Genomic DNA, 14,391 nt, shown 5'->3' with positions numbered 1-14,391 from the left:
ACTTTATTTTCTCTTTGCTTCACACAAATTCCTCTGTTTAAAATGGATTGAATTCATTGGGACTAGAGCATATAAGAGTTATCACACCTTAAAATATTTTAGTATGGGAAAGGATGGAGAGCACTCAGACAAATCCTTCAAAATTTTTTCAAAAACGTTCTTAGGGGTGCCCGGGTAACTCAGTCAGTTAAGTGTCTGATTCCTGATTTTGGTTTAGGTCATGATCTCAGGGTCATGAGATCAAGCCCAATGTCAAGCTCCATGCTCAGTGTAGAGTCCGCTTGAGATTCTCTCCCTCTCTCTGTCCCTTCCACTGCTCGTGCACGTGCACTCTCTCTCAAAAAGAAATAATAGGGCAAGCCCAGTGGCTCAGCGGTTTAGTGTCACCTTCGGCCCAGGGCAAGATCCTGGAGACCCGGAATCGAGTCCCACCGTTGGGCTCCCTGTGTGGAGCCTGCTTCTCCCTCTGTCCGTGCCTTTCTCTCTCTCTCTCTCTCTCTCTCTCTCTCTCTTTCATGACTAAATAAAATCTTAAAAAAATAATAATAAAATCTTTTTAAAAAAATTGTTAAATTATACAGGCAAATCATTTGGCAGGCTGTTTCAAGAATTACTGCTTCTAGTAGCTCAAAAAATAAAGGCAAAGCTACCTGAATGTGACTTATGTAGCTAAAATATTTAAACTGACAATATTTCTGGGCTTAAAAGGCTTCCCAATTTTAAAACAATTAAATTGTCAAGAAAAGTGAACTTGTTTTTGGCCATCTAGCATTGATATTATACCATCACACTTTAAGGAAAAAGACTGTGTAACATACAGAGAGACTTCTCTGTTAAACACTTCTTCTAACACTCATGTCCAGGAAAATCAGATAAAACCAGATTAAAAAACTTTGCTATACAGATCTAAACTGATCCTTGTTGTATATAGATCTATAGTTATATCCAAAGATATAACTTTCAATTAATACAGATATTTATTAATATGTGTATACTTTGGCTCTAAAATAATTCCACTGAAAAATTACTTTGATTTTACCTGAAGATGCTTGTAATAGTACAACCAATCCTGTAGGTCGGTCTTCAGAGGAAGGGCCACTCTGTCCACAAATAACACAATCATATACTGCCTCAGAAACTTGTGGTTCTGCTGTTGTGATCTCCATAGGAATATCATTCTCAGGAGAATCTGAGGAGAAAAAAAGTTACAGCTCTTAATTCCTCAGGAGAAAAATCTTTCTTCATTGAAAATATAGGGAAAAAAATTAAGTTCAAATAATTAAAGCACAACTTTAATACCAGTAAGGTTATGTAGTAATAAAACTCTGGAAAAAATTAACCTTGCTGAAGTAATGTTCGCTCAGAAAAAAAATGCAGTTGATATTTTATTTTTTAAAGATTTTATTTATTTATTTGAGAGAGTGAGAAGGAGTGCACATGCATGTGCACATCAGCAGGGGAAGTGGCAGAGGCAGAAGGAGAAGCAGGCTCCCCACTGAGCAGAGCCCGATGTGGGGCTCAATCTCAGGACCTTGAGATCATGACCCGAGCCGAAGATAGATGCTTAACTGTTTGAGCCACCCAGGTGCCCCTGTAATGAAAAGATTTTAATTTATATGGTTAAATACACCTCAAATTGTTTTTTACCATTCACATTTAAAAAAAAAACAAAAACAAAGAAGGAAAGGAAATAAGGAGATTGTTTTAATTTTTTTTTTTTGAGGCACTTGAGGAGAGAAATTGATAATAACATGACAGCTCCTGAGGGCAAATGGCAATATTTACTAAGAGATATAAGAGGAACAAACTATTTCTCCTGTATTTTGAATTCTAGTGATATCTTAGCAATAATAATAATCAATATATATTTATGTAGGGAAATCATTTACATATGACTATATTGTTAATAAAGCAAAACTACTATAGAAAATAACAGCAATCCTCTGGTATTAATGTCATTAACAGCAAGAATAATATCATCATATTATTAAGATAAAGACTCTTAGAGTCTATGAAAATCATAATGTTGTCCATAGTGACAAAGAAATAAGTAGAGGGAATTGGGAAGACCAGAAAAATGGAAGTGATATGTAACATTTAAAAGATGGAGGCATATCTAAATAAATAGGTAAGAATACATGAGAGAAACAGAAAAAGAAAGATGTCAAGGTCATATACATTTTAATAAGGATTGATGCAAATAAACATATCTAATATGTATTAACAGTTACTGAGAAGAAATGGGGCAGAAACCTAAAAGGGAACTTCTATTAAACAGCAATAGAAAACTATTACAATACTTTTCTCCTTATATATTTTTTATTCTTTTTTTTATGGGATTCTTCTTAGTTGAATGCTGAAACTCCTGGATTGATATTTTAATCTTTTATATTTTTTATCTTGTATATGATATGTTCTTTTTACTTTGCATGCTTTAGATGTCCCCTCTTCAGTGTCCTGTTCTTACCTAAGAACTAGTAAGAGTCCCCCAAAACCAGCAGCTTACACCAACATTTGTAATCTTACATAGTTATTGAGGGTCAGGGACCTAGCAGCATTTTAGCCAAAGGATTCTGATTCTGGATTTTTAATGAGACTGTTGTCAAGCTAACAATCTATTGGAAGCTTAAGTGGAGGTGGAAGTTTCACATCTAAGCTCACTAATATGATTGTTGACTAGAGGCCTCAGTCTCTTTCCAGATAGGCCTCTCCATAGGGCTGGTCACAACATGGCAGCTGGCTTCCTTCCAGAATGAGTAATTCAAGAGAGAGAGAAAACAATTAAGACAGAAGCTGAAATATCTTTTATAACCTAATTTCAGAAATGACATGGTATTACTTTTGCCATATTCCAGTGGTCATGCACATCAATTCTGGGGCAATGTGAGAGAAGACTACACAGGACATAAATACCAGAAGGCATGGATCATTTGAAGGTCATATTGGAGGATGACTAGTTATAAAAAAGAAATAAATAAATAAAAGGATTTTTTTTTTTCTCAGAGCTTCAGAGACATGAATCTTCAGACTGAAAAGGCCCATTAAGTGCTAAGAAAAATGAAAAAAGATCTGCCTACATACAAATCATAAAATTTCTGATCTCTTGGGATGCCTGGCTGGCTCAGTCAGTAGAGTATGTAACTCTTGATCTCAGGGCTGTGAGATCAAACTCCACATTGGGCATGAAGTCTACTTAAAATAAAATTAAAAACCACTAAAATCTTAAAAAAAAAATTCAGATGTCTAAGGATCAATTATAAAAGTGTTGGGGTTGGGGGGAGTTCAACTACAAAGGAAGAAGAATCAAACTACCAACAGATTTCTCATCAAATGAATACTAAAAAACAAGGAAGTATTGCTTTTACATTTGTGAGAGTGTATCAACCTAGAATTACACACTCATCCAAATGAAAAATCAAGCATGAGAGCAAACTAGAATCCTATCCATAGGCATTATTAGGAATACACTGGTAGCTGAATGCCAATAAAACAAGACCCAAAAAAGAGAGATGCTATAAATGCAGGAAACCCCTGCAAGAGGAAACTCTGCAAGAGGAAAATCTAAAGGTAATGGCTATATAGCATGCCTCCAGAGCAACTGGACCATGGACCAGGCTGGAACAGAATTAACACGTCGAGGATGGTATGAACAAGGAGGCAGAATAACAGAGATATCTTAAGCGTTCATGAGTTAAATTAAAAAACAAAACAAAAAACAGTTGAAAACGTCAGGAAAAACAAAAAACAGTATAACAAAGTGATGGCCCAAGTAGAAATGTTTAGTGGTATGGTTTTAGTAATTGAGAAACTGTAAGAAATGGGGCTATATGCTTTACATACAATATCCTTAAAGTAATCTGGGAGTCAGGCCACTAGACTCAAAAAAAAAAGAAAATGAATCCTAGCACACTATTTAGCTCTGTAGTCAACAGCGTTCAAAGTCAATTATTTCTCAGGGCACCTGGTGGCTCAGTCAGTTGTGTCTGCCTTCGGTTCAGGTCACGATCCTGGGGTCCTGGGATGGAGCCCCAAGTCAGGCTCCCTGCTCAGTGTAGTCTGCTTCTCCCTCTGCTCCTCTTCCAGCTCCTGCTCATATATGTATGCTCTCTCTCTCACATAAGTAAAATCTTTAAAAATTTTTTCAAAAAATAAATTTTTTAAGTCATTATTTCTCAACATTTAAAGTCAACCTTTGGATGGAACACTTGACTGTGACTGCAAAAGAAAATGATACCAATCTTAACAATTTAAAAGTAAATAACTGATAAGAGGCAGAAGGTAGAGATGAGGAAAAGAAAAACAGGGGTGCTTACTAATTCACTTTATATGAAGAGGTATGAAGAAACTGGCTATAGGGAGAACAATTAATATACACTATAATTATATTTGATATGTAAAGAAAAAATATTAATTATGAATTTCTAAAAAGAAGGAAAAGAAGAGGGGAAAAAGGAAAAGTATCAATGAATTAAATCCTCATCTTTCATTTGAGAACATCAACTGATACTAAATCTGATTAACAGATTCTTTACACATCAAAGTTATGTCATGAACATAAACTCACCTGTTGATGTTCAGAAGGCATTTTACTATATCTGGACTAACCCCCTTCCCGCACCTAGATGTTCTGGATGTTGATTATGTGTGCTTATGTGCACAAAAGTGCATGAGAATGTATTTTGTACAGAAATACTATGTCATTTCTGAGATTAAGTTGTGAAAGAATGTATGCATGTTTGAATGCACATATGTGTATATGCATTACATACACAACTTCAGCATTTCTGTCTAAAAGTAAAAAAAAAAAAAGAAAAAAGAAAATATCACTGGAATGCAAGAGGTAGTCAGGAAAAGTTTGTAAAATAAATTACTCATTAAAAAAAATAAATAAATTACTCATAACAATCTACTATCATAAAGGAAAATGGCATCCCCTCTCACCGTACAAATGCTAACGCTAATCCTAATGGAAGTAAATGGAACCAGTTTTAAGAAATATTGAAGGGGTAGCAGAAAGAGGAGGCACTAAAAGTATTTGAAAGCTATTTTAAAAATCTCAGGATAATTTAACAGGAAAAAAAATCAGAAGAAGTAAATCATATTGGTGAACCTCACAAATCAAAAGGACAATCTAATAGAGGAAAATAGCAGAGGATATATCATATTGCTACCATCCGAAAGAACTAATAATTACAACTATGCAATAACCAAATAAACTGCCTATAATAACAGTCTGATCCTCCTCCATCACTCTACTGTTTTAAATAAAGACGAGAAATCATCTGTCTGTAATGTTAAAAACTGGTAAAAATTGAACTAGATAATCCCTGTAGTAATATGTGTCATTATAAGAGTTCTAAACTAGTAAATTTTAACTTACCAACATCCATTGCAGTTTCCATGAAGCTTTTCTGTCGTGAAGCAAACTCTGCAAGCAATTTCTGCTGCCTCTCTCTAGCCTTTTGTCGCCTAAACAGAAATAAGGTGGTAAGTATCAGATGTCTTTAGGATTTACTATATTTCAAGAGTGTATATACTGTATGAAAAGTCCCTGGCATACAGAAGAGGACAACCTGAGAGAATCTTCAAGCAGACTCCCGCTCAGCAGCGGGATGTGGGGCTCAATCCCACAACCCATGAGATCATGAGCTGAGCCAAAATCAAGAGTCAGACGCTCAACTGACTAAATCACCCAGGCACCCCTCCACTGTTTTAAAATGGTTTGAAGATCATTGGCTTAAAGAGGTAAGAAAAAGCCAATATTTACTTTAAAATGTGAAATAATTAAAGTAGATAGAAGATTTGAATTTCCAACAACAAAATTTCCTAATTATATGTCAGTTGGTAGCAAGAGTAAGAAATATCTTTTTTAGCAAGGAACTCACAATTTAACCCCAAGCACAAATAACAGCAAACTAGTTACTAGAAGAAGCTAGGATGTGTGGATATAAGCAGAATCTAAAAGATAAGAATAGTCAGATTTACTGTTACATTAAGAATAGGGTCTTTCCGGGATCCCTGGGTGGTGCAGCGGTTTGGCGCCTGCCTTTGGCCCAGGGCGCGATCCTGGAGACCCGGGATCGAATCCCACATCGGGCTCCCAGTGCGTGGAGCCTGCTTCTCCCTCTGCCTGTGTCTCTGCCTCTCTCTCTCTCTGTGACTATCATGAATAAATAAATAAAATCTTTAAAAAAAAAAAAAAATAGGGTCTTTCCTAAAAGAGAACAAGCAGGAGCCAGTAAATTTCCTAGTTTCTACAAAAAAAAAATTCCAAGTTTGTTTCAAGTACAAAAATATGAGTCTCAAAAACAACATAAAGAATAAAATTGTATTTCAAACCTAAGCATAAACATTCTCTTCAGTTAATTCATCAATTATGAATTACTTATTATTTACCTTTTATCTACTTCCCAAGTGTATTTTAAGGCTGGTTGTAAAACAAAACAAAATAAAAAAAACAAACCACACGCACAAAACTCAATACAACAGGACTAAAACATAAGAATAAGAAAATAAAAGTAAACTAATAAAGAAAAAAGGCTTCCTAGATTTGGGGATGCTAACAATACTAGTAAGCATAAAAATTTTACCCCCCATAAAGAAGGGTTAAAATAGTAATTTAAAACAAGAAGGGAGGAAGAAAAAGAAAAATGTTAAAAATATAAGTTATATATTAGTTCAACAAAAGAAACAAACTTTTTACTTAAATAAAACTCAAAAAGGGATTTATCATAGCCCATGATACAAAGGACATTAAAAAAATCATGGAAACCTGAAATTAATATCATAACGGACATTAAATGGAATTTAAATAAAAACTTTTTTTAATTAAAAAATTAAAAAAAATCTAAAGAACCATAATGGATAGAGCACATTATAGCAGTCTTTTAGTGACTATTTATTATATTGATATACTATAATAATCAAAGATTAAACTGAGATTCTAAGAAGTTATTTCTATTGGAAACCTAAAAAAATTCCTTCATTAACCTGAAATGATTCAAGGATATAGAATACAGTATTAGAAGAATGCTAATAATAATTTTTAGATTATTCACATAACCGTTCCCATCCAATTAGTGGAGATAATCATTAACAGGTATAAAGTACTATGGTCTACCTTGCCATGAGAAATTACATATTTTTGCCAATAATGTTCAAAAAAAATTTAATAATGCTTTTCTAATATTTACTTTAAACATAATTTAGGATCTGGTCTACTTAAGAAAACTTACTTTATTATTTTATAACTACAACTCTTATTTTTACATTGTTTTTGAGCCAAAGTGTTTTTATCCAGGTTGATCATTCACCTTATTCATCAAACTTAACTCTCAAAGGACAATGGCCATTTCAAAAAAAATTAAATCTACTTCTGACCTCTGTTCCTTTCCTGAAAGGCCTGGGGTCAGGGGTTGGTGGGGCGGAGGAGGGTGGAGTGGAGACAATGGCCTAGCGCCTGGTGCCATGATCCAACAGTCTAACGTAAGAGAGCATTCTTGTGGAAAAGGTTAAAAAAATTGATTAGCATACAAGGCTACAGATTTAAAAAGTAGTATCTTCTGAGAATTATGGTTGCCAGGATTCTCACTGTGGGAGCAGGGTAAGAAGTATGGAAAAAGAAAAAGTAAGAATGATTCCTCCGGTGTTGGACTGGAATTGGAATTATCAGTGAACTCACAGTGAACTTAATACCACTCTCCCTGTTCCCTCCACCACCGCTCCCTCACCACACACAAAAACACACATCTTTTCCTAGTTCTGTCTACCAAGATCGACTGAAAATAGTTATATCCCTTAAAATGAACACACGGATTGTGGTTTCTAGATAGAAAGTAACCAAAACTCCTTAGAGAATGCCTAGTTCCAAATTCAAGATGAAGCTGGGCTATCTTCTTGCCCCAGGAAAAAAAGAAAACTCAAAGAATTCTGGGGATACATCAAAAGAGCACAGCTGGAAGGCAGTCACACAGGCCAAATCCAGAGTAATTTGAGCTTCAAAATGAATAGCAAGCATATGAGATTGCAACCCATAAAATGAAATAGGAATCCATAAATCCAAACTGACAGAAATAAATGAAAGTTGGTGAGAACAGATATTACAGCATCTCAAAGTACCTCTCCACAAATTACATATTAATTACAAAGGAGAAAAAAGGGATACTTGACAGTCAAGAAGTCTGGCAGATACCCCTTAACCAAGTAATCAATATTAATCCCCAAATGAAACAAACTGAAATCATGTGACACCTGATGGGGCTGTAATCAAAAGAAAATAGCATCACTTCCTTGATATTCCTGACAACAATTCTTAACCTGAATCTAAACATAAGAGGACATAGACAAGCCCAAATGGAGGGACATTCTACAATGTTACTGCCTTGTGTTCTTCAAAAAAGTGACAAGGTTAAGAAAATGAAAGACTGAAGAAACTAATTCCAATTGAAGGAGACCAGAGACAAACAACCAAATTCAATGAGTGATTCTGTACTGGATTTCTTTTGCTAGAAGAAACATTATTGGGCAACTGTCAAAACTTGGGAATCTAAGAATCTTATCATACTCAAATAAATGTTAATTATCTTATTTTGAAAGCTGGATTGTGATTATATATATATTTTTAAAAGTCCTTTTATCTACAGAATACTAAAGTATTCCAAGGTAAAGCAATTTATTCTGAAATGGTCTAGGAAATTCTTTGTATTATCCTTGAAATATTTCAGTAACTTTGAGATTTCTTCAAAAGAAAAAGGCCTTAAGAATTAAATCCATCCTTTATCCAAGATCTATAAAGAACTTAACAAACTCAACACCCAAAAAAACTAATAATCCAGTCAAGAAACGGCAGAAGACATGAACAGATATTTTTCCAAAGAAGCCATACAAATGTCCAACAAACACATAAAAAGATGCTCAACATCAATAGGCATCAGGGAAATACAAAACCACAATGAGATACCACCTCACATTCGTCAGAATGGCTAAAATTAACATGTCAGGAAACAACAAATGTGTGGCAAGGATGTGGAGAAAGGGTAACCCTCTTCAACTGTTGGTAGGAAGGTAAGCTGGTACAGCCACTCTGAAAAATAGTATGGAGGTTCATCAAAAAGTTGAAAATAGAGCTACCCTACAACCCAGCAATTTCACTAGTATTTACCCCAAAGATACAAATGTAGTGATCTGAAGGGGCACCTGCACCCCAATGTTTATAGCAGCAATGTCCACAACAGCCAAACTATGGAAAGAGCCCAGGTATCCATCAACAGAGAAGAGAGGAATGGATAAAGAAGATGTGGTATATAACATAAGGGAATATTACTCAGCTGTCACAAAGGATGAAATCTTCACATTTACCTCAATGTGGATGGAACTGGAGGGTATTACACTGAACAAATAAGCCAATCAGAGAAGGACAATTATCATATGGTTTCACTCACATGTGGAATATAAAAAATAGTGCAGAGGCTCATAAGGGAAGGGAGGGAAAACTGAAAAGGAAGAAATAAGAGAGAGAGACAAACCATGAGAGTCTAGTAACTATAGGAAACTGAAAGTTGTTGGAGGGAAAGAGGGGTGTGGGGTAACTGGGTGTTGGGCATTAAGGAGGGCATGTGATGTGATGAGCACCACATTTTAAATGCAACTGATGAACTGCTGAACTGCATATCTGAAACTAATGATGTAATATATGTTGGCTAATTGAATTTAAATTTTAAAAAAATTAAATCCATCTTCAAAGGACAAAAATTTGCCACCATAAAAGAAACGGGAACAAAAATGTGCCATAGAAGCTGAAAGCATTCTATGGGCCTCCAAAAATGCTACAAGAAACAACAGCATTGACAAAATACATGTTTGATCCCCTACATCACTACTCTGTAAATTTAGTTTTATTAAGTTTCTTTAATTAAAACATTGAGTTATGCCACTCCATAAATCACCTTTACATCTGCATTTATTTTTATTTTTTTAAGATTTTATTTACTTATTCATGAGAGACAGAGAGAGAGAGAGGCAGAAACACAGGCAGAGGGAAAAGCAGGCTCCATGCAGGGAGCCCAGTGTAGGACTTGATCTTGATCTCCAGGATCAGCCCTGGGCCAAAGGCAGGCGCTAAACCACTGAGCCACCCAGGGATCCCTACAAGTGCATTTAGAGTATATTCATAAAAGAGCACTTCACATAAAAAATCCATATACCAAACATTAGGAAACTTCAAATGTAACTGCTTGGTACCAGCATTAAAATGTACGTCTAGGGCAGCCCAGGTGGCACAGCGGTTTAGCGCCGCCTGCAGCCCAGGGCAAGATCCTGGAGACCCGGGATCGAGTCCCACATCGGGCTCCCTGCATGGAGCCTGCTTCTCCCTCTGCCTGTGTTTCTCCCTCCCTCCCTCTCTCTCTCTCATGAATAAATAAAAATAAAAAATAAATAAAATAAAAAATGCACGTCTACTCTCCCACAACCACATGAGCTTGAAAGACTGTAAGCTCCAGATGATTATGGCTGTCACCTTGATTTCAGCCTTGTGAGACTCTGAGTAGAGAACCCAGTCACACCCCACCTACACTTCAACATACAGAAAATGTGAGTAAATAAATGAATGCTGTTTTTAAGCTGCTTAACAACCACAAAAAAATTCTATACCAACTTGCTATGATTTGCAGAAAAAGAATGTCAATTATTTTTCCCTTGTGAATTTGTTATTAATTTAGGTAATTATTTTCTAAAATTGGGCATAAACGTGAATAAAAATGAAAAGACGAGGAAGTTATGGCCAGACTCAGTACAACTCAGGAATTTTCCATTATTATCCCAAAAGTGGAGACACTGACATTGCACATTGTTTGTTTTTAAGATTTTATTTTATGTATTTATCCATGAGAAACACACAGTGAGAGGCAGAGACACAGGCAGAGGGAGAAGTAGGCTCCATGCAGGGAGCCTGATGTGGGACTCTATCCTGGGACTGGGATCACAACCTGAGCTGAAGGCAGACACTCAACTGCTGAGCCACCCAGGCATCCCATGTCTCGTATTGTTAAACCATCTAAAGGTTTCCTATTTGTATCTTGTTTTCTATGGAGTTACTGTTATAAAAGTAATGCCAAATTTTTCCAGAGATAAGGTAATTGGGAATGGATCACCAATAAATGTTTATAAATTCTTTGGCCTCTTTTATGAAACTTAATCCAAAATCCAAAATAAATTGAGAAAAGATACTGTGAGAAGCATAGTGAAATTCAAATAAATTCATCTTAATCCTTAGTTTTCTGTTACAGAATTAGCTTCAAGGCCTTGTCAGTATCATTATCACCACTCAAAGGAAACAAAGCCCAAAAGGGGGGGTACCTTTAAATTTTTTCAGAGTATTATTTATTACAACAGCATTAGGGCCTCTATAAAAATAGCATCTGAACTACTCCAGTATCACATTTAGTATGAGTAATGATTACAAAACAAACCAAAATAACCAAATAAAATAAACTTTGATTCACTAAAAGTTTATCTTCTTTAAAAAAAGACATTATTCCATAACCAAGAAAATATCACCAATTTAAGAGGTTAACAAAAATTAAAATTTTACCCAGTTTTCAGCCTTCTAATTTTATCAATAGATCTATTAAATCTTAGGAAATTACTAATTCAAAATTAATGAACTGTCACATAAATGATATGTTATTTATAACAACTATTTATGAAGTACTGTAAGAAATAAAACTCTCCTACATTCTTTTTTTCCCTAAGATTTATTTATTTATTTGAGAAGAGAATGCAGAAGTTTGGGGAGAGGCAAAAGGAGAGGGAGAAGCAGACTCTCTGAGGAGCAAGGAGTCACTGATGCAGGGCTCGATCCCAGGACCCTGGAATTATGATGTGAGCTGAAGGCAGACACTCAACCAATTGAGTCACCCAGGCACCCTTCTCCTACATTCCTAATATACTAAAGGCTTTTTTATATACTATAACAAATTTAATTACATCATAAATGAAGTACAACTATATATGTGATTTAAATTGCTCCTGGTACAGTTAGTTACCAAAAGTTGGCCTTCTAACTACTGAATCAAAGAGAACTGCCAACCTTATCTGAACTTGTGTAGCATAATCTCACTATATTTCTTCCTTTCTAAACCCTCTTGACTGCTTTCTACAGTGTTCTTCCTCTTCCACTCTAGCCATCACTTTTCAGTTACCTTTATAGGTGACTTCCTCAATCATTTCCTTTAATGTTTTTCTTATTCTATAAAAGTTCTATATTAAGTATTCTCAATTCTTATTGTACACAGTCTTCCATATGTAAGCCTTTACTACCTGTATACCCACATCTATAGCTCTAACTCAGAACTCTCCCCTAAGTCTCAAGCCCATCTCCAGCCAAATGTCCTCTTTAAACTCAGTAATGTACAAAACTGGGCATATCAACTTTATTGCTAAGCCTAAGCCTCTCTTATCTTGGTCCTCCAGTATCCTCTCCCCATCCTCCCCTATCTTGGTAAACAGAAACGAAGATTTTTTTTTTTTAATTCACAAATATGATTTAACAGTGGTGTCTGGATGATTACGTCAGTAGACCATGCAACTCTTGATCTCAAGGTGATGAATTTGAGTCCCACATTGAGGGTTAAGAGTTCACTTAAATAAAATTTTTTCAGTTTAAAATTTTTAAAAGCACTTTATGATTTAACAACAAAATAAACTTAAAGTTCCAAAAACTAGAGACAGATTAAAGATTTTATTTATTTATTCATGAGAAACAGAGAGAGAGAGAGAGAGAGAGAGGTAGAGACACAGGCAGAGGTAGAAGGAGGCTCCATGCAGGGAGCCCGATGTGGGACTCGATCCTAGGTCTCCAGGATCATGCCCTGGACCAAAGGCAGCACTAAACCACTGAGCCACCCAGGCTGCCCCATAAGTATGTCTTTAAAATATTACTTGTTTAATAAATAGTAATCACACGTTGAAAACATATGACTGGAAAAGATCAAAAGAACTAAATCAAATTTTTACTCTGAGAAATATTTTTTAATTTTCTATTCTCATTTAAAGTTGAACTGACAATAATTTTTGAAAATAGCAGAATTAGATAACCTACAGTAGTAACAAAAGTAGTAATTTTGTAAAGGGGCCTGTCTACAAGTTTAGGGTAGTAATTTAATGTTGGGGTCACTAACTCTTGTCTTCTCACCCTCAACTAACTCCAGCATAATACATGCCCAAGCACTGACTGTATTTGGCTCCTTTTATCTTACAAACTAATCAGCTACGATTATAGCTGTTAAACACTCTGGTGATTAGCCACAGATGGCCAAAAAGGGGATATATCAAATCTTCAACTGTACCATACATGTTTAAAACATGAAAAATAAAAATTACCTTTCTTCTTTGTCCAGTGTTTTCTTCTCTGCTGCAGTGATTTTTTTTGGTGGTACAGGAGGGGTCACTTTTCTACATATCTCTTCAATGATGCGTTTGTTCATTCTGCTTTGCAGTGCGGCTTTTAATAAAATTCTTTCTACTGCAGTTATACCATCTCCATGATTATATTTAGGAATTTCTGGTTGGATTAAAATTTCTATGTCATCAAGCCAAGGAGGATAGTAGGAGTTCTGTTTTCCTGAGAGTTTATGATGAAGTTTAATTAGCAAAGACAATATGCTTTCTTTAATTTCCAAAATGGCCGTAGTTAATTGTGGAGCTGAACCAGGAGCAGACCATTTACTTGAAGTTTTGGGACGAACCACCTGATTAGCTTCACTGCTACTGCGATTGATGATCTCTTGAAACTTCTTTCTACGCTCTGCTACTAAGCTGAAAACTTGAGCTGTACCAGAATTCTACCATTAAAAAAGAGAAAGAAAAATCAAGAGAAGTTATTCAGTATTAAGTGTAAAAACATATTAATACTACATTTTCCAAAGGGAATGTTCAAAGTCATCTGAAGATTTATTCAATAGATTTGCCCTTTAAGTAAATCTGTCCCTTCACTTCTCTTAAATACATTTAGTCTCAATCTGGAAACAACTCTGGGGAGAAAGGTGGTTATCCATGATAACACCTCTTTTCTCACCCACCTAGGTCTATCTACCAGAGAAAGTAAACAAAGCTTGAATAGTATTAATACCAATATTTTTTATTATTATTAATACCAATATTAAAGAGGAATCATACACTAAGTTCCTCACCAGTTTACAGGAAAAAAAAATGTTTCACTCAAGAATACTATACTCTTCTAATGAAACATCATGTGCCAACTATACTTTTATTAAAAAAAAGAATTCTCTCTACTTTTACAAGACTGCTACATTTTCTAGTAAATTATAAATTTTTTCCTAAATTAACGAATCTGAACTGTTAATTAATTTCATTTTTAAAGAAATTCAAAGT

At 35.1% G+C, this 14,391-nt stretch overlaps 1 protein-coding gene across 7 annotated transcripts in view; it reads right to left on the bottom strand.

Annotated features, from left to right (window-relative positions):
* The window catches only part of UBR3 (ubiquitin protein ligase E3 component n-recognin 3), a 225,737-nt gene that overhangs the window by 98,957 nt on the left and 112,389 nt on the right, over nucleotides 1-14,391 (bottom strand). For all 7 annotated transcript variants that reach the window (XM_038584782.1, XM_038584784.1, XM_038584785.1 and 4 more), the window contains 3 exons: nucleotides 13,381-13,841; nucleotides 5,381-5,469; nucleotides 1,040-1,189 (listed from right to left, as the gene is read on the bottom strand). In XM_038584782.1, the coding sequence (XP_038440710.1) occupies nucleotides 1,040-1,189; nucleotides 5,381-5,469; nucleotides 13,381-13,841 (700 nt within the window). The remainder of the gene's footprint in view (nucleotides 1-1,039; nucleotides 1,190-5,380; nucleotides 5,470-13,380; nucleotides 13,842-14,391) is intronic.

Source organism: Canis lupus, chromosome 36, assembly GCF_011100685.1.
Source record: "Canis lupus familiaris isolate Mischka breed German Shepherd chromosome 36, alternate assembly UU_Cfam_GSD_1.0, whole genome shotgun sequence".
Classification (NCBI taxonomy): Eukaryota; Metazoa; Chordata; class Mammalia; order Carnivora; family Canidae; genus Canis; species Canis lupus.
The sequence above is the reverse complement of the archived record's forward strand: the minus strand, read 5'-3'. Positions and strand labels throughout refer to the sequence as shown.